The 27018-nt window shown below is 41.1% G+C and overlaps 2 protein-coding genes across 8 annotated transcripts in view; one reads left to right on the top strand and one right to left on the bottom strand.

Annotated features, from left to right (window-relative positions):
• The window catches only part of CROT (carnitine O-octanoyltransferase), a 42560-nt gene extending 31633 nt beyond the window's left edge, over positions 1-10927 (top strand). For all 4 annotated transcript variants that reach the window (XM_028526137.2, XM_028526138.2, XM_036010667.1 and 1 more), the window contains 5 exons: positions 801-924; positions 4231-4309; positions 4396-4489; positions 4615-4734; positions 9742-10927. In XM_028526137.2, coding sequence (XP_028381938.1) covers positions 801-924; positions 4231-4309; positions 4396-4489; positions 4615-4734; positions 9742-9862 — 538 coding nt within the window. In that variant the 3' untranslated portion in view covers positions 9863-10927. The remainder of the gene's footprint in view (positions 1-800; positions 925-4230; positions 4310-4395; positions 4490-4614; positions 4735-9741) is intronic.
• Positions 10928-12240: 1313 nt separating this feature from the next.
• Positions 12241-27018, bottom strand: part of ABCB4 (ATP binding cassette subfamily B member 4) — a 74564-nt gene continuing 59786 nt past the window's right edge. For all 4 annotated transcript variants that reach the window (XM_028525905.2, XM_036010664.1, XM_036010665.1 and 1 more), the window contains 6 exons: positions 21969-22109; positions 19474-19630; positions 18296-18493; positions 16451-16657; positions 13832-13978; positions 12241-13306 (listed from right to left, as the gene is read on the bottom strand). In XM_028525905.2, coding sequence (XP_028381706.1) covers positions 13100-13306; positions 13832-13978; positions 16451-16657; positions 18296-18493; positions 19474-19630; positions 21969-22109 — 1057 coding nt within the window. In that variant the 3' untranslated portion in view covers positions 12241-13099. The remainder of the gene's footprint in view (positions 13307-13831; positions 13979-16450; positions 16658-18295; positions 18494-19473; positions 19631-21968; positions 22110-27018) is intronic.

Here is a 27018-nt window from a genome sequence, read left to right as displayed (position 1 = left end):
AATTCTGCAGTCGTCACATTCTAAATGAAGGCGTTAAAGGCCAGGGATTCTGTGTTATCTATTGCTGTATAACAAATTACCCCAAAGCTTGGAGGCTTAAAACAACAAACACTTCTCCTCTCATATTTTCTGTGGGTCAGGAACCCAGCTGCAGCTTTGCTGGTGGCCTCCGACTTAGTCTGCAGCATGGCTGTAGTTGGGGTGTCCGCCAGCTCTGTGTTCTCCTCTGCGGGCACTGCTTAGAGCGGATCTGCTTCCGCGCTCACTTGCATGGTTATTAGTAGGGTTTAGTTCTTCCTAAGCTGTTGCCAGAGGCTTCCTCAGTTTCTTGCCACCTGGGCCTCCTTGTTAGGGCAGCTCCCAGCATAGCAGCTGGCTTCTCCTCAGAGCAGGGTAATGAGAGCAGGAGTAAGCTCACTTTGTACCTCATTTCAGAAGTGACATCCCACCACTTGTCATGTGCACTTATTAGAAGTGACTTAAGTTCACCCCACATTCAGAGTGAGGGGCGTAAGTAGCAAGAGGCGAGGATCACTGGGGCCAGCATCACAGAGACCACCTACCACAGACTCCAGTGTATGTCACCGCCAGCAACCGAGCCTTTGAAACATTCCATATAGAGCTGCTTGTTCTTTGATGTTGGAAATAGCATCTTTGTTGTTGAAAGTCTGACTAGTCTACATTATAGAACTTAGTCTCTGACCAAAACGAGCTTTATTGGGTAAACTTCCTTTGTATAGCAGTATTAGAGCATTTTCTTTATTGTGATGCATTCTCTTATTTTCTTTTTTTTATTGTAGCCCTGGTTGTTGCTACGAAACAGCTATGACAAGATACTTCTATCATGGCCGCACAGAGACCGTGCGGTCATGCACAGTGGAAGCTGTCAGGTGGTGCCAGTCCATGCAGGACCCGTCTGCCCATGTGAGTATTCAAAAAGAAAAAACGAAAGAATTTTGTTCTAAGGGAACTTTCGCCCTCAAATAATCTAGTTTCTTTATCTCAGTTCCCATGCATCAGTAAAATAGTTTCAGACATTTTTTCCTGAAGTCTTCAGAAACATTTCTTTGTTCATTTACCAGTGAAGTGTGTTCTTGGAAAGAATAGGAAACGGGACCCTGAGAAGAAGCCTGTTAGTGTCATTCTCTAGGTGAAGCATTGTCAGCACTTTGTGCCTTTCACTACTATTGATCGACCTTTGGAATAACACCAATAAAATTCAGACACTCCAAGTGCCTTTAAAAGGAAGCTTTTCTTTTTCTCCTCCCCGCTCCCCTGTCCCTCCCTCTTTCCCTGTCCTTCCTCTCTTCTCTCCTCCCATCCTCCTCCTTTTTCTTTTTCTTGTTTTTCACATTGCTGCCATTCACTGGTAGCAAAAGAAATTCACGGCACAGCTTCTTGGTGGCACCAGTTCCTGACTCACTGCCTTGAGCAGATTACCCTGTTTGTTCAAGCCCAGGTCATGTGCCCAAATCCTAACTTCAGAGAAGGCTAGGAAAGTGAGTAAATGTGCTTTGGAGAAGCCTGCCTCCTACCAAGACTCACAGAGTAGGATGTCCTCAAACACAGGAAAAGAACTCAGATGCTGAGTAGACAAAATTTCCACCCCTCCCTTCTTGCCCTGCTTGCATTTTCAAGAAGGGCCTCTTTACAATTCAGAACTAGCTCCTCAGAGGCCTTTCCTTGACTACCTTATCTTAAAAGATCTTCAGCCTGTTGTTATCTGTACCTGGTTAACCCCCTGTTTGTAGTGTAAAGGGTACCAGGTGGTAGACCAGTGGAGTCAGACCTGACCTTGGTTCAACAACCTCAGCCCTTGAGTTCTGGCTAAGAAAGAATTCAGAGCCAAGACTCAAACTTTAACAGAAAGTTTACTTAGAAAGTCATAGAAGTAGAAGTGACCTGTAGAAGAAATGGGCCAGCAGAGCTGTGTGGGCTCAGGGAAGAAATTACAGAGGCAAAAGAAGGTCCCTTGGAGCTCAAAAGAAAGAAAAAGACAAGAAAAACATACCTAAGGGAAGGAAATGGGGAAAGGCATGGGCTGTATAGAGTGAGGCACCTTAAAAGGAAGCTTTTTTTGTTTTGTTTAAGGGTTGTACATTTTAATTTTTATTTATTTTTATTTTTTAAAATATGTTATTGACTATGATATTACAGTTGACCCATTTCCCCTCCTTTATTCCCCTCCGCCCTGCACCACCTTCCCACCCACATTCCCCCACCTTAGTTCATGTCCATGGGTCATACATATAAGTCTTTGGCTTCTACATTTTTTTATACTGTTCTTAACCTCCCCCTGTCTATTTTGTACCTACCATTTATGCTTCTTATTCCCTGTACCTTTTCCCCCATTCTTTCCCTCCCACTCCTTGCTGATAACCCTCCATGTGATCTCTATTTCTGTGAATCTGTTCCTGTTCTAGTTATTTGCTTAGTTTGTTTTTGTTTTTGTTTTTGTTTTAGGTTTGCTTGTTGATAGTTGTGAGCTTGTTGTCATTTTATTCTTCATATTTTTGATCATCTTCTTTTTCTTAGATAAGTCCCTTTAAGATTTCATATAGTAAGGGCTTGGTGACGATGAACTCCTTTAACTTGACCTTATTTGGAAAGCACTTTATTTGCCTGTCTATTCTAAATGATAGCTTTGCTGGATAGAGCGATCTTGGATGTAGGTCCTTGCCTTTCATGACTTTGAATACTTTACAGCCCCTTCTCACCTGCAAGGTCTCTTTTGAGAAAGCAGCTGATAGTCTTATGGGAACTCTTTTGTAGGTAACTATTTCCTTTTCATTTGCTGCTTTTAAGATTCTCTTCTTATCTTTAATCCTGGGTAATGTAATTACGATGTGCCTTGGTGTGTGCTTCCTTGGGTCCAACTTCTTTGGGATTCTCTGAGCTTCCTGGAAGTCTATTTCCTTGACCAGATTGGGGAAGTTCTCCTTTGTTATTTTTCAAAGTAAGTTTTCAATTTCTTGCTCTTCCTCTTCTCCTTCTGTCACTCCTATGATTTGGATGTTGGAATGTTTGGAGTTGTTCTGGAGGTTCCTAAGCCTCTCCTCATTTTTTTTTTAAATTCTTATTTCTTCATTCTGTTTTGATTGAATTTCTTCCTTCTGGTTTGTGGTGCTATATATGGGAGCCCTCACAGGGGGTCCAAGAGGGAACAATGCCACTTACTCAGCTCTTGGCCAGCTTTCGGTCACTTCCCTTGCTACCCACAAGCAAATTGGGCCCTTCTGGTGCTGATTCCTGGGTGGGTGGGTTTGTGTACATTCTAGGACCCTGTGGGTCTCTCTAAGGAACTCTCCTGTGAGGCTGGAGTTTCTCCGGCTACTGCAACCCCCACAGGATTTTTCAGTCAGAGGGTTTGAGGCTTTATTTCCCCATGATGGAACCTTAGGTTGTGCAGTGTGTCTGGCATCCCAGTTGTTCTTCCTGGTTTATCTGTATGCAGATGTCCACCAGCTGCTGCCTTGTCTTGCGTCCTCTCTACCCTGGCTGCCCATCCTCGCCCCTCCTACCAGGCTGGATGAATGTTTCTTCTCTAACTCCTTGGTTGTTGGATTTCCATACAGTTCGGTTTTCTGTCAGTTCCAGTTGTTTTCTGTTGTTAAATTTGTTGTTGTCCTTCTTTGGTTGTGCAAGGAGGCACAGTTTATCTATCTATGCCTCCATCTTGGCCAGAAGTCCAAAAGGAAGCTTTTCTTAATGTGGCTGAACATTTTTGAAATCACAGACTCTTGTTTTCACATATTAGAACCAAAACAGCTTTATATGTTTTGTTTTATACTTATCTTTTGGAAGCATTTAGACAACATGGTAGTTCCTACCCACTATTATTTTGGCATTACTTTAGTTTCTTTATTTTTGATAGACATCGTATATATTAAGTTATTTAATTTTATAGAGCTGCATCATTATTTTTGTATAACTATTCTTTAGTTTGAAATCATAGTTGTCTCTTTCTTTACACTTGATAATGTCACTTCATTGCCTCCCACAAGTTCCTGTTGTTCTATTTGGAGAGAGAAATAATCAAGATGCAGGGCACGTGGGACAGAAAAAGCAGTAGAAGAAGTGAGCAAAAGACACAGAAGCCTGTGTCTCAAGATCTTCCTAGAAAACCTTTTCTCTCCTAAATTACCAAATCCTAATTACTCTGAACTCAAGTTTTTTATATTTGCTTTCTGTACAGAGTGTTATTGAAGTGTCTCTTAATTTTTAACACAGCGTCTTGAGCGGCAGGAAAAGATGTTACAAGCTTTTGCAAAACATGATAAAATGATGAAAGATTGTTCAACTGGAAAAGGTACTTATATTGTAATTACGCCAACTTAAAAAAATTCCTTCATGTTGAAAAGTTTTCCTAACTTCAGATGTGGGACTCTGTTGCAGGATTTGACCGTCATCTTTTAGGCCTGTTACTCATAGCAAAGGAGGAAGGCCTCCCTGCTCCAGAGCTCTTCACAGACCCTCTCTTCTCCAGAAGGTAATAAAATGTAGTGTTTGATAACCTGACTGATTAGCTTCTTTTTTCCTGAATGTTGAAAGCTCTTCAGAAACAACAGTAACTTCTTTAAGCCTCACGTAACATCCGTTCTTTGTGTCACACAGTGGAGGAGGTGGCAATTTTGTCCTCTCAACAAGTCTGATTGGATACTTAAGAGTCCAGGGAGTGGTGGTGCCCATGGTCCACAATGGCTATGGCTTTTTCTACAATATCAGAGACAACAGGTGAGGCCGCACTTTCTATTGTCCTGTGCTCTAGGGTAAGGAAGCTGTCGCTTTTGTTTGAATGTCTTCCTATACTAGGATTCCGATTGTGTTGTCATCTGTCACTTGCTAATGGGTACTTATTTTTACCACTTAGGCATTTAGTGTGTAATTGTTTCTCTGTCCTGCTTTTGAATCAGTCATTTAGGTGTTTTGTACAGAACACCATTTAAGTTTGACTCAGTGATCATATCATCATCATCTTCAAAAATCAGTGCACATATAAACATATTTGTCCTACCCGGGGTATTTTATGGTAAGTTCAGAAAAAATTTGACAGCCTGTAAATATGTGGTGGTTCAGGTAGGCATAGGCAGTAGTAATGAGATCAAAACAAGAGACTAGATAAATTAATTTATATTAAAAAAATAAGTTTTACTGATGCATTTCATTTGGGTTGTATGGGGTTTGAGTTAAGTTTATGGAAAAAAGTAAGAAAGAAAATATTAAAACCTGGTAGGGGAAGGAGATGGAGAACCAGGTAATCCAGAGCTGATAGGAAAGCTTAAAGGTTCTCATTCACGCAGTCTGGCAGTTTCTTCACAAGGATCTTTCAAAGCAGGGCCGGCTTTATAAAAAGTACTGTGGCTGCAGTTAGCACGCAGACAAGAAGTGAGCAGGCTTGGAGGCACTTCAGATGGAATGTGAAGATTTGGAATGACAATATGTATGACATTTCAGTTTATACTATATTTTTATACTTTTCCTTTTTTAAAGAGTTTATAATTGGCATTGTTTTTTCAAAATTTTATCAGCTGCTTCCATGTCAAATGTGATAGTCTGTTACACTTGAATTTGTTGATCTATAAGTCCTTGGATTATGTGTTTTCATAGTTTGTGTACATTAATCTACAAATGAAAGGTTGAACGATAAAGGTTAAATATGGATCTTATCGATCGGAATAAAGTGTCAGAAGTCTATAATTATCACCATATACAGGTAATAAATAAGCATTCTAACCTATTCCCTGACAAGTAGTGGATTCAGTATTGCGTACAATGATAAGAGTTTTGGCCAGATATACCTTGATTATCTAAGTTTTTGAAAAATACATTTGTAATGATCCTGGGCCAGAATTTTTATTCTGTCATTCAGAAAATATTTAGTAAGAACTTGTAGTGTGCCAGGGTGTTAAGGACATGAGATAGATAAGATTCCCTTTTGTATAGATTTTATTTTCTACTTGGGACAAAAGCAAGTGAATAAGGGTAACTTCAAATAGTGATGAATGCTGGGAAATCCGAAAGTTGATATAAGAGAGACTAATTGGCAGGGAGATGGAACACTGCTATATGTACAGGGTGGGGCAAAAGTAGGTTTACAGTTGCAAGTACACAAAACACAAGAGTTTATTCTTGTATTATTATGTATTAATTACTGTATTATTTTCCATACAAACAGTGTAAACCTACTTTTGCCCCACCCTGTAGTGTGATCGGGGACATTGTTCGAGGAGTGATAAGGAAGCTGAGATGTTAAGGATGAGAAGGACTTAATCATGTGAATAGTCAAGGAAACAGCTCTCTGGAATCTGGTCACTGCTCTCCATCTCCAGTGCTGTCACCCAAGCTGAGCCACTCTTCTTCTCCCACTTAGGTCATTGCAACAGGTCCCTCTGTGGTCTTCTCGCTTCCACCTTCCCTTCCCTCCAGGTCATTCTCTGCCCGGCAGCCCCAAAGGTCCTTTTTAAAATGTAACTCTAGTCACATCATTTTTCTACTCAAAACCCTCCAAGGGCTTCTCGTTTTGCTCATGGCAAAATCCAGATCCTCCTGTGAGACCCTACATGGTCTAGCTCTCACCTCTCTGACCTTATGTCTATATCCTACAACTATCCTACTATTACTCCAGCCGCACTGGCCTTCCTGCACCTCAAACACACCAAACAAGCTCCCTTCTCAAGGCATTTATTTATAGTCACGATTTCCTCAGCCTAGTACTCTCCTTCCTTGTAATAATATTGCAAGAATCATTCCCTCACTTTATACAGATATTTGCAGTCACCTGAGAGGCCTGCCCTGACCATGTAAAATATTGATAGTACTCCCCCCTTCCCTACACATACCTACTATATTTAACGCTTAAAACCACCCAATATGTGTGTTTACATTATAAATATTATAATCTCCCACCCTAGAATATAAACCCCCAAGATTTGTTTGCTGTTATATCCCCAGCTCTGTAACATGCCTGGCAAATATGGTGTACTCAGTAATATTTTCATGTGACGTTGTTGAATGTAAGTGTACAAGTCCTGGGCTGGGGACAAGCTTGGCCATTTATAAGGGAAAGACAGGCAGTATTGCTATCAATTAGCAAATGAGTGGGAGAGTGGTAGAAGCAGCAGCAGCAGCAGCAGCAGAAGAGAGGTGCCAGGGCTAAATCTTGTAGGCAGTGTTCTTAACCCTGAGTGCACATTAGAATAGAATCACCTGGAGAGCTTTAACGATACTCCTGGAGAATACAGATTTGGTTGGGGCGGTCAGTCGGTGTAAGACCCAGTAACATGGTAAGGACTTTGGATTTTCTCCTAAGAATAATGGAAGGCATTTTACCAGTTTTGAACATGAGTGTTACATGTTGTATTTACATATGAAAAAACCACAGGCTGCTGTGTGGAATATGGGTTGGGTAGACAGTGATGTGGGAGAGAATGAGATGAGGGAAGTCAGGAAGCACCCACGGGTGGGTGGGACAGTGCGGTTGTGATGGAGAAGGTGGAGAGGAGTGGAGGGATTTGAGACACGTTTCGGAGGTAGAGCCAGGAGCACTTATTCACAGACTGCTGATTCGGATGGTGGCATTTCCTGGGGTGGAAAAAATTAAGGGAGGAATAGGTTTAGGAACATGTGAGGGTAGAATAAAAAATTTTGTTTTGTCCTGGTCAGATGGCTCATTTAGTTGGAGCGTTGTCTTGTACGCCAAAAGGTTTCAGGTTTGATCCCTAGTAGGGACACGTACATTGATGTTTCTCTCTCTCCCCCCTCCTTTCCTCTCTCTCTAAAATCAATAAATATGTCCTCGGGTGAGGATTTAAAAGAATTTTGTTTTGTACATGTTGACTTTGAGATTTCAGCTAATGCAAGAATTCATTATGTTTGTACAGAAGAGGATATTGGTACGGAGGCAGTTGGACATGAGAGCGTGGGGCTCATGGCAGAGGTCAGGACTAGAGGTGTACATCCAAGTCATCACTGTGGATACACCAGCATAGTTTCCGAGTGCAGTGCATGGGCGCTGTCTGGAAGGGGTTTTTTAAATTGATTAACTTAAAGAAAGTTGGTTTATTTTTTAAAATAGCATTTTATTTTAAGTATTACATGCTCATTATAAAAATTTTGTAAAATTGGAAAATTTAGATCATATTATAAATATTTTTGTGTCTTTTATTCTTAATATTATTTCAGGCAATTCCCAATGCCATTAAAAATATGCTTTGAAATATCTTAATGGTCGGGTAATGTCTAGTCTTAAGGATTTCCATAATTTATCTAACCTCCTATCTAGTGTTTCCAGTTTTTCGTTATTACAAACAATGAAATATATCCATCCTTATTTCATCACATCATCGACAACTCTAAGCATTATAAACACTCTCTACAATTTATAGGAAAGAATAATATACCTTGAGGTTTTTAGTGATGACAAAGAACTTTTTTTTGTTACTGGCATCTGTATACATTCTTTTGTGAAGATAGTTATTTCTTTAATTTAGAAAGATAACTGATTTTTTAAAAATGCAACTTAAATAGGAATGTTAGTCTCTGCAAAGGAATATACTTAGGTGTTGCGAAGTATTTGAGAATTATGTGCGGTGTAGCTGGAAAATGGCAAGTTACACGAAATCACTGGGTGGAAACAAGGCAGGACTTTCTGTAGGTTCCTGAATTCTTTAGCAAATATAATCCACTCAGACATCAGCTTCATCGTTATATACTGGGCCAGAGCATGTTTTCACTGCACTCTGCTCCTCTGAAGTGCAATGCATGTCAGTACTGCCTTTTTTAGTGATAAGAAAATTGCATGGCTGTCCACAGCTTCATTATATGACATTTTGTTTTTAACTTGAGCTTAATGCATGTTTTGCTATTAAAAAATGTGAGTGTTTGGAAAGGAGAAGGCTAGTTCCAAGAGAGTCAGTAGCCCGATTTCTGCTCTGAGCCCACAGAAAGCCTGGCTTTGCTTCTTTCCTATTTCCTTTAGCTTCTGGGGCCACTTTTACCACCTGCCGGATGGGGGATTTCTTCATCAGGAAGACCTAGAGCAGGGGTGTCAAACTCACTTTCACTAAGCTGCAGCAGCCTTCAAAGCATGGTTGCCTTCAAAGGGCTGAATGTAATTTTAGGACTGTATAAATGTAACTACTCCTTAACAGTTAAGCGAGAGCTGCCGCCCGGGTGAAACAAAGTGGAAGGCCCGATTCGGCCCTTGGACCTTGTGTTTGCCACCTGGGACCTTGAGGGAGTTGGTGGAAGATGGCCCCAAGAGAGTTAGTTTCTCTCTGGCTTTCCTAGAAACAGCTTTTTTTCTCCTCTTCTCTATTTTATTATTTTTTTTTACTCAAGTGCTATATTCTTTAAAAATAGTTCCAGTTTCATTGCAAACCATGGCAAGAATTCACGTTCCACCTCATTCTACTTAGAACACATTCAGGAAGGTCTTTTTTGGGGGGTGGGGGGGAGGTGGGTTTGTTTTAATGCCGTAAGACCTTCTCCAGAGTACTCTTGAGCTGTGGCTAGTTTTTGTTCCCTTTTGTCTTAGTCTCTAGTCATGTAGTAAATTAGGTGTTCCTAGCATCATGTATAAATATGGCTTTACTTTCCATTGTGTCAGGTTACGTTTAAAGTCAGCAAGAATTCATACTTTATATATTAACACCCAGACAGAATAAAGGTCATATTGTTTGGAGCCTTTTTGTGCTGTGATTTTTGTGTAGCACTTAATCATTTATTATCTGTACTTCACAGCTTCGTTGTGGCCTGTTCAGCCTGGAAGTCATGTCCGGAGACGGATGCAGAAAAGCTGGTTCAGCAGGTTTTCCATGCTTTCAGTGATATGATGCAGCTGATGACCTCTGCTTGTCTTTAGAGATGGTTATTCCTTAAAGCACTTACCAAAATAAATCATTTAAACTGGGTCCTGGGGGTGGGCTGGTGAAGTAAGATAGGGAGGAATGTTGACTTGAAGGAAATGTAGAAATTAGTAGAATCATGCTCTCTAAATTTATTCTGACACAGAAAGTAGAAATACCATTTTTTTAGGTTCCTCTGATGCAGCAGCAATGCAAATTTTGATACAGTGAATATAGAACTATGCAAAGTTTAAGATAATCCTCAACAATGCAAATCTACAAGTTTTAACAATGCAAGCCTAACTTTAACTTTCAAATATTTTTGTAGGTACCTGTATAGATTATAAATTCTCTTCCTGAACATCATTGTAGAACAGCGATTTACAACCTTTTTCATTTCGTGGCACACACAAATGAATTACTAAAGTTCTGTGGCACACCAAAAGAATGTATTTTTGCCCGTCTGACAAAATAATAGGTATAATTTTGATTCATTCACACCAAATGGCTATTGTTGTGTTAGCTGTTGTCATTTTCTTACTTGACAGCCTAAGGGAAAAGAGGTCAGTGCCCCTGACTAAATAGTCAGGTAATGCATGTTTTAAAAGCTCTTGCGGCACACTGGGTTGAAAACTGCTGTTGTAGAGTCTATCTTTCAAGCACTTTAACATTTTCTAGTTGCCAAAGGGTGTGGAGTACACAACTGGATGTTCATCTCCCTGGAATCAATGTTTTTCACACTCACCACAGGGATACCCGCGCACTGGGCTGGGAAAGTCCACTACACTTTAACGGTGGTGTAACAAGAAATAGTCTCTCTTGGACGGACAGAAAAATCGAGTCATAGGAAGATTTACTCCCTCTGACACACATAAAAAAAATCCTAACAAAATTCATTTTAGAATGTGATTGTAATTAGTTTTGTGAATATAAAATTAAAGCACTTATATTTAAAACTAGATGTCAGAATTAATGACTTTAAAAGGATTAAATGTGGACTCATATTCTCAGGATTACGCTTTCTTCTCCTCTGTTCAATTTTGTGGTTTCTACCCTTGGAAAATAAAACTCTTAAAATCATATAGCTTCTTGTTTTGTTTGTCTGATTTATTCCCATTTGACTTTATAGTTTTTGATCTGTTACATATTGTTGTGTAATAAATCATCACCCCCAACTTACTGTCTTACACCAATTTATTATTTTCATGACTGTGCCATTTGGAGTTTCTGCCTCTGTCTTGCCCGGGGTGTCTGTGCCGCTGCCACCTCAGGCTGCTGGGCCGTGGCTGGTAAGGCGGAGAGGGCCTCACCCACTGCCTAGGGACATGGTGGCTGGGACTCGCGCTCCACGTGCTGCCTGATTGTTCTCTATTTTAACTTGGATCTTTGTACTTGGCAGTGGGAGTGGTCCAAGGGGGAAAGGTAGAAGTTGCGGGGCCTCTTGAGGCCTGGGCTCTGAAGTCCCACCATGTCATGTCTGTCGCATTTTGTTGGTTAAAGCAAGTTACAAGGGCAGTCCAGACTTCAGGGGTCGGGGAAGTCTCAGCTTTTGTCAAGTCAGTTTGTAAATAACTTGGTATGTGAGTGGGCACAAGAGAGGACCTGATTAAGTGGGAGCCATTTCTGTAGCACTCTATCCCATAAAGACTACACTTAGTATACTGTCTGGATGTTCTTTTTGTTGTTCTTACATTTGTATATGTTCCGAACTTGATAAGACCCTATTATCATTTCTTTGTGAAAACCTTCGGAGTTGGTGTCCATGGCATTTGGTATCTGAAGTATGGACCTGTTTCCTCACTAGTACAATTTTGTAGACTGCATTCCCAGGTACTTTACTATCATTTGGTTGGTTGTTTCGAAATATCTAAAGACTTGGGTATTTCTGAAACAACACCTCTAGGAGAGATGCCTCTTTAAAAAAAAAAAGATTTTATTTATTTTGAGAGAGGGAAGGGAGGGAGAAAGAGAGAGAGAAACATCAATGTGCAGTTCCTGGGGGCTGTGACCTGCAACCCAGGCATGTGCCCTGACTGGGAATCGAACCTGCGATGCTTTGGTTTGCAGCCCACGCTCAATCCACAGAGCTACACCAGCCAGGGCAAGAAGCCTCTTTTTACTCATGCTTTAACAGGTATCCCCATATTGACCAAAGTTAAGAGCCAGACGGAATGCTTTTTACAGAGGTCTTGGGCCTCAACGCATACCTATTGAGTCAGAATTTTCAGGGGCAGGTGCCCCGTGATTCTCATGGGGTAAGTTTGGGAACAGTTGCACAAGAGTAGGTTGAATTCTGCTCATGATGTCAAGTCGCTGTCGTGATTTACCCCTTGCCCCATTCTTCTCAGTTAATCGGAAATTGTCTCCTGAGACACATGGTCGCATCTGAAACATCTTTGGTAGTATAGTACATGGTTTATTACAGGTAAGAGAACTTGGTTTGAATAGTTTGCTGACCTAAACAACTTGTCACAGCAATGAAAATTGGTACTGCTTCAGTAAACTGTGGAAGAGAGATTTCAATGTGGTTAGGTTTCAAAGGTTGCCCAGAATTTTTTTTTTTTTTTGCTCGTCATCTAAATATATTTCCTTCTTACAAGGAGAAATGGATTCACATTCTGGGAATATTAGAATTATTTGTAAAAAGTAATATAGTTGCTATAGAAATAGCATTTTATTATTTCCAGTGTTACAAATTACACTAATAGATAATACATATGATAATTATTCATGAGTTTTAAACTTTCAAAGAAATACTTAACGATATGTCTCTTTGCTTTATGGAATAAGTGTGTGCCTGTAGAGTTACCTTGTCTTAGAGAATTTTCATTTTCTCTTGGACTATCTTAAAGCTGGGGATACATACATTTTTAAAAATCTCAATGCCCAGTAGAATAATTTGGAAACCTACTGTGGGAGAGAGTAGACTTTTGAACAATTTATATTTTCTTATTTTGGGAAAATTGTTCCCAAAACATCCTGTCACCTACCCAACTATTCAGGACCATAAGAATTTTCTTTATGTCTGTGGGTTCTATTAATTTTACATCTTTGTATACCTAAACTTTGCTTTTTGTTTTATTCCTGTATGTTTCTGATAACCCAGGAAGAGCAGGCTGTTTTCATATTTCATCAAGAAATGTGTCATGATGATTTATAACAACAACTTAGAAACTTTTTTTTTTTTTTTACAAAAGTCAGCAAGAGTTGTAGAATGATTTTCATTTATTTATAAGATATACTGTAACAAGAGTTCATAAGTTCTGTGTCCCAGCCTGGACATTGACCATGGAAAAGTAGATGCCCTTCTGTGCAAGCAGCTGTTGGTGGGTGCCGTGCTCCTTGACCCTGCCGTTCTGAAACACCACGATCAGGTCCGCATTCTGGATGGTGGACAAGCGGTGGGCGATCACGATGCAGGTGCGGCCTTCTCTGGCTTTGTCCAGGGCTTCTTGGACAACCTAGCAATAAATCAGAACAGAAGACTGACTTCAAAAAATATGTAAATAGGTTTTAGCATTAAAGGAAATAACTTTGCCATCCAATCAAGAATTTCTTTCATTGCTAATCTCTTACTCTTTGTTTTTGTGCATGTGTGTCTATGTAATTTGACTTTATACAGAGTTATGTTCTTTTAATTATAAATTCTCACACTGTAAATAATGAAGTATTTAAAATTTCTAACTAGTCACAAATTTCCCCTGACTAGTTCCCTTTTAGTAAGTATTTTATTTTCCAGTTTTTCTCATTAATGTGCTAAAAGTGACTTATGCAGCTTTTTCTTTTGAAAGCTTTTATTGTTTATAAAATATATGATCATTTAAAACAACTGGGAAATACTGAAAGAAGTAAGAAAATATTGCGTACTTCGAAATAACCACTGTCTAAATTTCTATTTTTTTCTGTGCTTATATATGTTTGTCATGGCCAAGGGCACAAAAAATTTGTTTCACAAATGAAGTGTGGCATGGGGTGGGAGGCCATACTTTTTCACTTTCTGTGTCCAGCGCCGACGTGGCCTCGTCCAGCAGTAGGATTCGAGGCCGTCTGATGAGGGCCCGGGCGATGGCAATCCTCTGCTTTTGACCTCCTGAGAGCTGAGTCCCCTTATCTCCCACTCTTGTGTTGTATTTCTGCAAGTTAGTCATTAATAAAATTAATAACGTTCTCACCCAGAAAAGTTACTAGTTGTACACTGAATAAACTTTTACTTCTTAACATATGACAGTGCTACTTATAAGGGAAAAATATTTGGAATCAATAAAAAGTTTCCATAACAGCTACATAGTTGTCAATGTAAGGTCAAGTAACTAACAAGTGAGTAGTATATGCAACATGCTGTGGAAGATCACAGAGGGAAATGGAAATTGTGGAGTTATGGTGGGAGAAGGAGAAAGAGGAGGTAAATTAAAGATGTCCTTGTAGAGGAGGTGGGAAGCTTGATACCGAGAGAATATTCTAAGCCAAAACATAGAATAAACAAACATACAAACTGTGTCAGTTCAGTTTGTAGTGAACTGATTTCAATGTACATCCTGTGAATTAATGTCCTCAAGGCCAATGTCAGTTAAATAAAAGCTGAATGAAGCTTTAACACTTTTCTTTTCAGTCACACCCAGTACTTGAAGTCAGTGACACTGTGTTCCGGGTTGGTAAGGCCAGCCTGCATGGAGGGTTCACACTGTATTCGGGAATGTGATTTCTAACCATAGACTGTAACGGTAGGAACAATTCAGCTGTATTTCAGTTCAATCCAGGGGACCCTCAGGTGCTAGACGAGTGCCACAGGAGGAATGATCCCATCCTCAGTGTAGGGCTCTCGGGTCACCCTTCCAGGACTGCTCATGCTTACCAGTTGCTGAAATTTTTTCATTGAACTCTTACCCTAGATATCTGCCAAAGCCACAGTGACGTCACTGCACTTCGGCTACTGTCAAAGCAGCTAGAGTGAGGTGACAGGGAGTGTTGGGGACCATGGAGACTGGGGAGTGCATTTAGTGATTCTCCAATGTGAACCATTAAAGAAACACAACCTTATCCCAAAATTAACTCAATGGAGCATGTAAATGTGAAATGTAAAACCATAACTCTTAGGGGAAACAAGGCACAGAAAATCTTTAGGGCCTGGGGCTAGACAGAGAATTAGACTTGGCACCAAAACCACAGTCTGTAAAAGGAAGAGCTAACGAATTGCACCTCACCAAAGTTAAAAACTTTGGCTCTGCAAAAGACCCAGTTAAAGGGGTGAAAAAAAAAAAAGCAACAGACTGGGAGAAAATATTTGCAAACGGTGTATCTGACAGAGGACTAGAAACTAGAATATATTAAAATCTGTCAAAACAGTAGAAAAACAATCATATTAGAAAATGGGCAAAGGACATGAAGAGACATCTCACCAGAGTAAATATAGATGGTAATTAAGTACATAAAAAGATATTCAATGTCATTTGCCATTAGGAAATGCAAATTAAAATCCCAATGAGATACCACTATCCACCTATCAGAATGGTAAAGCAAATACAGTAACAGCAAGTGCTGGCAAAGAGAGAGAAACTGTCATTCACACACTGGGGGCAGGAGAGGAAAATGGCACAGCCACTGTGGAAAATAGTTCAGCAGTTTCACATCAGATTAAACATGCAGTTACCATACGGTCCAACACTCCTGGGTGTTGCCCGCAGAGAGATAAAGCCTTAGGTTCACAATAAAACAGGTGTGCAAATACTTTTGCAGCTTATTCATAGCCCCAAGCTGGAGTCAGGTGACTGGTGCTTAAACAAGGTCCATTCACACCACGGAACACCGCTCCGCAACAACAAGGAATGAACTAAAGATACAACTTCAAGGAATTATGCTGAGTGAGAAAAGCTAATTTCAAAAGGTCATGTACTGTATGTTTATATAATGTTCTTGAAGTAGAAAACCACAGCAATGGAGAACAGTTAGTGGCTGCCAGAGGTTTCGGGGAGTGAGGGCGGGAAGGAGGGTATACGGCTGTAAAAGGCCAACAGGAGGGATCTCTGTGGTGATAGGAATGCTCTGGATCGTGACTGTGATAGTGGACACATGAATCTACACACACAGTAAAATTGCACAGGACTAAATACATACACAGGAATGTGTACAAGTAAAGCCAGGATAGTCTGAATAACCAGTGGATTGTATCGATCTCAGTGTCATGGTTGTTTTGGCATTTTGTCACCGGAGGAAACTAGGTAAAGGGTACATAAGATCTCTTTATTCCTTACAGCTCCACGTGAATCTCTAATGATCTCACAATAAAGTGTTTAATTAAAAAAGGAAAGTATCCTAAGAAGTAAACCAAACCTGACCGCAGTCTGAATGCAGCCCCCGGCCATCCGGGTCCACCCTGAGATACTGTGCATGCACTTCCTATCACCTCACTTGCTTCGCACCACATTTGTATGAGGTAGGTATGACGTAAGGACACTTGGTGACTCTGACCTTGTCGAAGGTCAGAGAGCTAGTAAATAGACACATCTGTTACAAACCTGTTGGAGTATGACTGCAGAAACTGTTTTGGGGAGGAAAACTGTGTAGACTTGATTCTGATTTCATCCTAAAGAGGTTACCAGATAACTTACGTGGGGTAAAGTCTCGATGAAAGGATGTATGTTGGCTGCTTTGGCGGCACGCACAATTTCATCCTGTGGCACGACCCGGCTGTTGTCTCCATACGCAATATTCTCAGCGATGCTGCAGTCAAACAGGATGGGCTCCTGGGACACGATTCCGAGCTGGGCTCTGAGCCACTGGATGTTCAGGTTCTTTGCTTCTTGACCATCTAGGAGCTGAAAAACAAAGTCCACAAGCTATAAGAAGGGCTTGAAAAGAAAAAAAAGAACTAAGCAGTAAGTTACTAGATTCACCATTTGCAAGATTTTTTTTCATCAACAGTTTGTGAAATACCAAGACTCACAGCCTCTACACACTTACACTGTGGGAGGCCAACATAGCCAACAAAATGATATTTTTAAAAGATTTTATTTTTCCAGAGAGAGGAAGGGAGGGAGAGAAACATCAATTGGTTGCCTCTTGCACACCCACAAACCAGGCACATACCCTGACCTGGAATCAAACCTGCAACCTTTCAGTTGTGCGGGATGGTGCCCAAGCCACAGAGCCACACCAGTCAGGGACAAAGTGATTTTTATGATGAGTGCGCCATCCCTTTCTTGGACTAACCAATAAAATGGTAGCACAGCTGGTCCTGTGTTTTCGCATTCTTCTCTCTGTCTTTACCCGCCCTCCTCCAGGCAAGTGTGCCCTCCCCTGACTCTAAGAAGCCTGAAATTAGACGTTCTGCTCATCACTGCTGTCCCCTGAATGAATCCAACCTTCCAACTTGACTTTGTTCCCCCTTGCAGGCATAACAGACCAAAAAGCAAATTCTAAAAGCTGCTTACCTCCTGCCCTGCTCTCCTTCCCCCTGTGAACTACCAGCCTTACACTTTTCTCTGTGTGACAGCACTAAGGACAAAGGTTTAAGGGACAGGGAGCAAGCTCCCAGGGTAGTGTCTTTGGGAGAACGGTTTTGTTGGAGGTAGTTTTGATTATTTCTTATTTGTTTGTGGTACCCAGGAGGCATGATGTTTCTAGAGGAGCCTTGTGCTGTGGTGCATGAGAATGCAGCATCCTGCAGGTTAACAGTCACCAGGATGGAACAGACACAGGTCTGGTTAGTCATGACCACTCAATAATGAACTTTCCACCCTAGATTAGCACAGCCTACCTACGGAGCATTGAGCTGGTTTGCCTAGATGCATAACTGCAGAGTAATTGTAAGCACAGGAATTTCCAGAAAAGAAACAACTAAGCAAGGCTTAACACCACGGCAACTGTCTAAATGGGGGTGGGTTCTCAGGGGTAGGTCAGTGGGTGCCACCCCAAGGTGACAGAAGAGGCATTTTCAGAGCCCCGTCTGCACTTCTGGAAGAGAGCTGGGGGCTACCTACCAGGAAATCCCTGATGACAGCCAAATATGACAGGTCTGAGGGTGAGGCTCAAAGTCAGCGAGCCTGGAGTTCAGAGTTAGAGAGAGAAGGCAAAGCAGAAAGAAGGTGTGGGGAGGGAATGAGCACACAGTGGCCTGTCCTGCGAGCCTACTCAGAATTCTGGCAAGAGTTTGCGCTGTGCTTTCTAAGCCAGAACTGAGGGCTTCCTCAGGAGGATGAGGCTGCCCCAACAGGCCCATGGCAGGCAGAGGTTCCCGTCACATCCAGTATTTTCTGAACTACACTAAATTGCAGATGATGGTCTATCTGGCTGTCCCCGTATATTTGTCTGTTTAGGGTTTACAGAATGCGGTCATTATATTAAATAGAATGGTGGGTCTTTATTTGTCCAGTTTTTTCCATTATGGGAATGTTGGTTTAGCTACTTGAAATATTGCCTCAAGTCAGGTTACTAATTTAAGAAAGGGTGCTCACCACTGATCCAGCCAGGGGGTCGTAGAACCGCTCCAGGAGCTGGACCACCGTGCTCTTCCCGCAGCCGCTGCTGCCCACCAGCGCCAGCGTCTGGCCCTTCTTCACCTCCAGGCTCAGCCCCTGAAGCACAGGCACGTCTGGCCGGGTCGGGTAGTTGAACACGACTTCGTTAAATGTCACATTCCCCTCAAACTTATCCTAAAAAAGTTTTCAAATGGTTGCTATTGTAATTGGTCTTGTAATTATTGCAATAAAGAGTATTATTTCAAGGAAACTGTACCAAAGACTGTAGTAGACAAACCTAAAATTCATACTTAGTACAAATGCTAGCACTAGTTCATATCAACAGAAACTTGTTGCATAAAATGAAGATGGAAAACTGGGGTACAGGTTACATTAGGTAGTCATAGTTTGGAGAGTTGTTACCTGGACTCGATTTCTGGTTCATGTAAGACAAATATTTAGCTTTCTCAAATGATGATTTGGAGGCTGGAGCCACTCCAGTGGCTAAAGGTTCGGAGGCGTGGGGATCTGGGGCAGTGTCCCCCTGCAGTCTCGGGGACAGCCCGTCTCAAGCCCTGGCAGCCTATTTCTCTCACTGTCTTCATCTCACCCACTGGACCCAGCAATTTCCTCAGAACGAGAAACACCTGGTGAGGTCTTGGAAAGGGTAGGTCCCCGTCTTGACCACACTGCTTCTTGTGCGTTAAATGTAGCAGCTGGGGTTGGGCAAAGAAACCTCCGATCTAAGTTTGAGTTACCTCTGGAAACGCTGAAGTACAGGATCATTAGTCACTGTGAATAAAGTAGCCTCTTGCCAACTGTAATTCAGTTGTTACAAGATGTGATTAAAGCCAAATTGCTAATCATTTACATACAGAATTATATGCATATTACCTTTGTGCAGAAATGACTAACAGTTTTCATGAAAGTTATCCAGCTCCAATATATCTGGATTTTTTGGCTTTTTACTTTTGATGTGCTAAACTTCAGAATCCTTGAAACCCCCTATGAAATTTTACAACATCAGGAAAGTTGGCCAAATATTAGCTTTGTAAATATCACAGAGATAAACATCAGTGTAATCAGCACAAATTTATCTTGTAATCGCAATCTAGCAGACAGCAAACCTTTAGGAAAAAATTAACCAAGTGCTTATAAGGCAGCAGAGGACTCACAGGCCTCAGGCCTTCTTCACCGTAGCTGTCAATCAGAGGCTGTCTTTCAAACAGCATGAATAAGTGGGCTGCAGACAGCTTGGCTTTGGCATAGTCTGGAGCAAAGGAACTAGCATGTCCTAGGGCCACGGCGCCAAACACAATCGCTGAAAACACCCTAGACAGGAAGGAGAGGAATTTAAAAATTAGCCCGTATAATTATATAGCTCCACAGTGTTTAAAAGTTCAAAGACATCCTGCTTACCAGTACTGACATTTTTCACTCCCCTAATCGTGCCCCCACCCCACCCCTCCTCGCCTTGCCTGCACACATTCCATGAAATTCCACTAACAGGGAGGGGTTCCTCTTTTCCCGGGAGCCTCCAGTTTCCTAGAGTTAATGTAACTTTCCAAAGTTCTTCTCTTTTTAGAAGTGGCTTATGACAATCTGATTTGCAGTCTCAAGTAATTTTAGAAACTAGTTGCACCCTTTTTAGAGTTGCACCCTTTTTAGAGCACCCTTTTTAGGGAACTGAGGCGGATGCAGGGTGTTTATTCAGGCGCTTGACCAGCACCAGAAAATCGATGACGTTTCCTATTGAATCTGCAGCCCTGACCTCCGACTTCCAACCTCCAACCTCCGGGGTGTGGGTTCTACACTCCCACACGAGCAATGATCCTCACTGTAAGGAAAGAATTTCTACTAGGAAAATAAGCCTGTACCAGGAATAGCCTTTCTCTTATACTTAAAGTAATTACTCACACTACCCCTAGAAAACAATTGTCCTAAGCTAAAGGGCCATTTTCCAATTAAACCATCCCTAAAGAACAGATATGAAATATAAGAACTTTTAGGAAGGGCCACAGATTCTGAGAGTCGATGCCTCCACCAAGCTGTTCACTTCTGACACCAGAGGGCCCCTGGAGCCCAGAGGGGTCGAGCATTTCTATCCAGTCATAATGGAGAACTTAAATTTTTCCTCTACTAAGCTTCTAAATCTAAGATATTAAAATGTGTTTTAAATATGGGTATATTAAGGCTGTCCCTTAAATACTTGGTAAAGTTGGTTACCAAAAATTAAATTGTAACACAGTGATGAACTCATGTGTAGTTAGTTGCCTAGCTTTCCTATACACCCTGTAATCCAGCTTTAGTATGAAAGATTTAAAAACTGTCCTCCAGTTATCCGTAATTTAACTGTTTAATGGTAAAAACACAACAACAAAAAAGCAGGATAAATTTTCTAGATAATAAAAATACTCCAAGTGGTAAATCCCAGAGCCGAGCCACATATTTCTACTTGACCTTCCAAAACCACTTCCTACTCTCTACACCCACCCACTTTGCACCATCCCAGGCTGCCAGCAGGCTTCCTGTCCTCCTGGGCATCCTCGGATGGGGTTTGGCAATGACAGGGACTGCAGGGGATGGGAGGGCTGGGGGAGAGTGAGGCCAGGGAATTTGGTTGGTTTCTGTCTTGTTGGATTGTTGGGTTATTGGTGTCCCTCCCCGCAGAGGACAGAAGGCCCCTACACTGGGTTCCGAAAATCTTTCCCTCCTCTTGCCCTTGAGGCTTAGGGTTTCAGCATTCTTAAGCTGGGAACTGAGGAGGTGCTAACAGCTCCCCTGGGTGCTGCTCTCCTTAACACTTGTCACACCTTTGTAAATAGACCCTCTAGCAAACTCTCCCCAGTTACCCCATCTGCAGGGTCATTGGTTTCCTGCTGGGATCCTGGGTGATACACAGATTATATACTTTTTTTATGGTTATAAAATTTTTGGATGAAAATAAAAGAGCAGCTTTTAAACACTTTCACTTTACCTGTTTTGACCTTGTTTGAAGAACAAAAACAGGTTGTTTGCTAGTGCTTTAGAATCATCCTATCAGACCAGAAATATACCAAGTGAGCTTAAAAAGAATGGCTTGCCTTTGGCAAGGCTGGACTGAAACCTGATTGAGTGTATTTAGCATATTTTGAAAAGAGGAATGCATCAATTAGGAAAACCACTGGTTAGTCTTGGAAACCCAGAAAATCAGAGAGAGGCTAAGAGGCAAATGTTGGCAGGGTCATCCCAAGCCTGGTGAGGGGACAGAGCCTTTGCCAAACTTCAGCCGCACATTCCCATTCCATTGGCCGGGCCATCTTCTGTTGCTGTTAAAGAGCAAGCTCTTCAACCCTCTGTGTTTGGAGTCTGTGGTCACCATCAACTTTGTAATGGATGATTTCTTCTGCCTACATTATACAATAAGATATTTTGCTACCCTTCTGTCTGGACTTCTATGCATTACTAAAATTCTGGTTTATGATGATTTTCATGAGCTTGCTTAGTTTTTGCCCACTCCAGTGATTGAACTGTCCTTGGAGAACTAATCAGATCAGATGTCTGTAGTTGATTCAACTCTCCGACCTCATCTTAGAACAACAGAGGGTTTTTTCCCCCCTACTCTAAACTTTTGTATAGACCTATTGAAACCTTATTATAGAATAATCTTAATATTTTTAGAGTTACTTACAGAATAACATCTCTGAAGAGCATATGTCCATTCACGATGAGATAAGCACCGAATCGAAAACAACCAGCATAGGAAAAATACATAAATGCTTGTGAAATACTAAAAGTAATTCCATAGATGTGGGCCTTCCGCACAGAGTTCCTGCAAAGCAAATCAGTGTGTTCATCACCAGCTCTTCAAGCACTCATGGCACTGTGTGTGGAAGGGGCACGGCTACAAAACGTAGTTGACCTGGGTTTAAATTCTGCCTCTGGTTACATTAAAGTAACCTTTCTCCATATCAGTTTTCTGATTTGTACAATGGGGATAAACAATACGATGCAGAATTGTTTTGAGAACTAAATGAAGAATGTAAATGTCTAGCATAGGACCTAACTCCTAGTGGCTGCTCAGATGGTAACTGCTATTATTACACGTTAATATCTGATGACCCAGATATTCAACCCCTGTGAGCTAAACATGGATACTGTATTAAAAATATTGAGGATCTCAAAGTCCTGACTGAAGTTGGGATCGTCTGAATGTGATTTTCTTAATATTATTATCTTGTGTTCTGTGACTAGTTACCATCTCTTTTGTCAAAATTCATGTTTCAGATTCGGAAAGATATGGTCACGGAGGTTTAGATAGAAGCACATCTGACATTCATCCTGAACTAGATCCCACCAGCCCCGATACAGGTTTGGTGCCATCTCTAATTAGGCCCCATGCTCAGTAGAGCTACTTGAGTATACGTCCTCTAAAAGAACAATGATTTACCTTTAGATTAGAAACCAGGCATTTGCCAAGAGGGAGCATTTAAAACATTACTGATTTGGGTGACTTAGTTATGTGCCGGGAGCATGGCGTTACAATGCTTAAATGTTACTGACAAATATACTGTTAAATCTTTAAAATAAAACCAAATTAGCAATTAGCTCCAGCTTTCTATTATTCCTTAATTCTCTTGAAGTTTTAAGTAAACCATAAGGTCATAGATAATGGCACATATATATTTATATGTCAAATATCAAATGGACAGAAAATGTAGCTGCATGAAGTATACATAACTAAGGAGATGAAATAAATCGAGAATTTCAACTAGCCCTTTTCAAATCTGTAAGTGTTCAAACTATCTAGGTTACGCAGCTGTAATCCAAGTGGCATTCAATTTTGTTAGTGTTAATGTAAAGTAAAGCACAGGGGTGGAGTAGCCAAAGAACTTGTATACATGACCCATGGACACAAACAGTGGTGTGGGGATTGCCTGAGGGAGTGGGGGGTGCTGGGTGGAGGGAGGCTAAGGGAAAGAAAAGGGAAAACTCTAATAGCATAATCAATAAAATATAATTTAAAACAATAAAATAAAATATATTCACTTATAAAAACAGGCCCTGGTTGGAAGCAAGTGGCAAATAGTACCACTGGGAGTTTCTCAATTGCTCAAGTATAAATGAGTGAGATCAGATGTGTGTCTTTGTGTTCAGGGCAGGTTGGGTCTGGTCCTCAGCCAGAGGTCAAGAGGAATACAGTCGCCCTTCCCTATCCACAGGGGACACATTCCAAGACCCCAGTGGACGCCTGAGACCAGGGACAGTACCAAGCCCTACCTGTACTATGTTTTTTCCTATACATACATGTGTACATACATATATATACATACATACATACCTATGATGAAGTTAATTTATAAGTGGAGCACAGTAAGAGATTAACAATAATAGCTAATCATAAAGTAACACAATTGTAACAATATACTGTAATAAAAGGTATGTGAATGTTGTTTCTCATTATATCTTATAGTACTGTATTCCCCCTTCTTGTAATGATGTAAGATGGTAAAACGCCTTCCTAAGTCTAGAACTTTCACCTTTTCACTTAGAAGAAGTGCTTTCCATCTTCTCTTTGGCACACCTAAATCGCAGGCATCCCTACTCTCGCACCCTGGAACCACGATTAAGTAAAGAGAGTGTGACTTGAGCACGAGCACTGTGACACCATGGCCGTCTATGTGCTAACCAAGATGGCAACTACACGACTGCAGGTGGGTTGGGTGCACAGCATGCATGTGCTGGGAAAGGCATGAGTCATGTCTCAGCTGAGAACAGAGCTCAGTTTAGAAGTTACGGCCACTTTCTTACAACATAGACAAGAATAAACTCCAACTGGATTAAAGACTTAAATGTGAGACTCAAAACCATAACTCCTAGACGAAAACATAGGCAGTAAACTCTTCGACACTGCACTGAGTAGAATATTTTTTGGATATGTCTCCTTGAGCAAGAGGAACAAAAGAAAAAAAGTAAACAAATAGGACTACATTAAACTAAAAAGTATTTGCACAGCAAAGGAAATCATCAACAAAATGAAAAGACCACCTACTGAATGGGAGAACACATTTGCTGATGATACAACTACTCTTTCCCACAACAAAGGATAAAAGGATCACAAAAACCCCCTCCCTGATGGGGCAACACACAGTAGGAAGCAATCTCACCAGACACGTGCTTCTCTTGGAGGATCATGGGCTTGACATGAGGCAGCCTAACTCCTGGGGGCTGCACAGAAGAGACACGTCCCACAACAGCTGATTAGAAAACCAATGGGGCTGATGTTAACACCTGAGGGACCCACAGTGCTGTGGGCAAATGAGGCTCCCCTCTTAAAGGACTCATGTGCAGTCATATTCAACCCAACACCCAGCAAAAACAAAACAACAACACAAAAACATCAGTTAATAAAGCACCCACACTATATGGGAATGATATTCACTTGTTAACCTAAAACCACTGACTCTCCAGCTAGCTGGAAGTTGCCCAGAAGCAGTGGAGCTGGTGGACACCATTATTGCACTCTCTTACCGAACCTGCTCACTCAGTGGGTGAGTGGCCAGGGTACTACCATCCCACTGCCTTGCTGAAACCAGATAATAGTGTGAGTCATTTTGGAACACTTCCCCAGTCCCTGGAGGGACAGGTGATTTGGAGCTTTCAGTATTCTCCTGCTCCTTAGCTAAAATCTGCAAGTGCTAGCCATTGCAAAATCACCCTGCCCTGCAACCCCTCCCTGCCAGGAAGGGCAAGCAGTCGCAGCATTCTCCCACCCCCCAGCCTAAAACCTGCATGCTCACAAACAAAGTGCTCACTAGCTGCACTGCTGTAGCTCATCGGTATGGGCAGTCAGGGCGTTTCCCCATGGCCTTCCTGAAACCAACCAGGGATCACCACTCCCTGCACACTGCAGCTACCTTCTAAAGCCAGAGGGTATGCTCAGTCCACGCAGGGGATTCTCCTCGGTGTTTGATTCTGGCGGCCCGAGGCTGGCATAAATGAGTTCTACGGGACTATAAAAATCCAAAAGACAGTTCTTGGCAGGTTGCTACCCCAGGGCACTGCACAAATAGCAGAATGAAATACAACTGCAGTCTTCCTGTGAAAAAGGCCTGTTTACAAATTGAAGAATATACTAGGGAGGGGGGTGTCAACAGTAGAATGGATGAAATAGAAGCACGAATCAGTGAGCTGGAAGACAAAGCAATGAGAAACACCTAGACTAAAAAGGAAAATTAAAACATAATTTAAAAAAAGTGAAAATCACTAAAGATCTCTGGAACGATGTCAAACAGACTAATGTTAGCATGATAGGGGGGTTCCAGAAGGAGGAGAGAGAAAAGGCCAGGAAAATTCTATGAGGAAATAATAGCTGAAAACTTCCCTCATTTGGGGAAGGAAATAGTCACAAGTCCCCTAGAGTTAAAAAGAAGATGAACCCAAAAAGATATACACAGAGACATTATAAATGCAGTAGTAAAAGTTAAAAATAGAGAGAGGATCTTGAAAGCAGCAAGAGAAAAACAACATATTGCATACAAAAGAAATCCCTTAAGGTTATCAGCAGATTTCTCAGCAGAAATGTTACAAGTCAAAAGGAAATAGCCTGATACATTCAAAGTGCTGAAGGGAAAAAACATTACCAACCAAGGATTCCCAGCCCAGTAAGGTTATTATTCAGAATTGCAGGAGACTAAAAGTTTCCCAGGTAGGCAAAAATTATAGGAGTTCATGATCACTAAGCCAGCAATGCTAAAAGGAGTTCTCTAATCCAAAAAGAAAAGACATTAATTAATAATAAGAAAACATGCAAAAGTAAAGACCACACCAGAAAAACTAACTGAATAATAAAGATAATGTGTCAATCACCTACAAATCAAGTATGAAGGGAAAAAGACAAAAGTCATAAACTTTATTTAAAAATACAATTAGTTAAGAGATAAATAAAATAATAAGATATAAAACATGTCATAAATATATAAAATGTGGCGGGAGCAAAAATGTAGAGTATTGGAGTGTGTTTAAATTTAAATTGCTATTGAAACACACTGTTGTATACATAGAATATATATGAACCTCACAGTAAGCACAAAGAAAAGCTTACAGTAAATACACAGAAGAAAAAGAGACAGGAATGTAAACATAGCACTAAAGAAAACCATGAAACCACAAGGGAAGAGATAAACAGAGGATGAAAGGAACAGAGAAGAAAGGCATTAACCAATAAAAACACACAGACCAAAAGTGAAGGGATGGAAAAAGACTTTCCATGCAAAAGAAGTGGAAGAAAGCTGGGGTAGCAATACTTATATCAGAAAAAAAAAAACTTTAAAAAGAACAGCATTACATAATGGTAATGGAGTCAATTCAACAAGAGGGTATAATATCTAAAAATATGTGTGTACCTAATACAGAAACACCTAAATACAGGGTGAGACAAAAGGAGGCTTACAGCCCTGGCTGGTGTAGCTCAGTGGCTTGAGTGCAGGTTTGTGAACCAAAGGGTCACCAGTTTGATTCCCAGTCAGGGCACATGTCTGGGTTTCAGGCCAGGTCCCCACCTGGGGACACATGAGAGACAACCACACATTGATATTTCTCTCCCTCCCTTCCCTTCTTTCTAAAAATAAATAAAGTCTTAAAAATAGCCAATGACATTTTCATATAAATCTAGAACAAATAATCCTAAAATTTGTATGGAACAACCAAAAACCCTGAATAGCCAAAGTAATATTGAGAAC

Source organism: Phyllostomus discolor, chromosome 10, assembly GCF_004126475.2.
Source record: "Phyllostomus discolor isolate MPI-MPIP mPhyDis1 chromosome 10, mPhyDis1.pri.v3, whole genome shotgun sequence".
Lineage (NCBI taxonomy): Eukaryota > Metazoa > Chordata > Mammalia > Chiroptera > Phyllostomidae > Phyllostomus > Phyllostomus discolor.
This window is presented reverse-complemented; position numbering and strand designations above follow the sequence as displayed.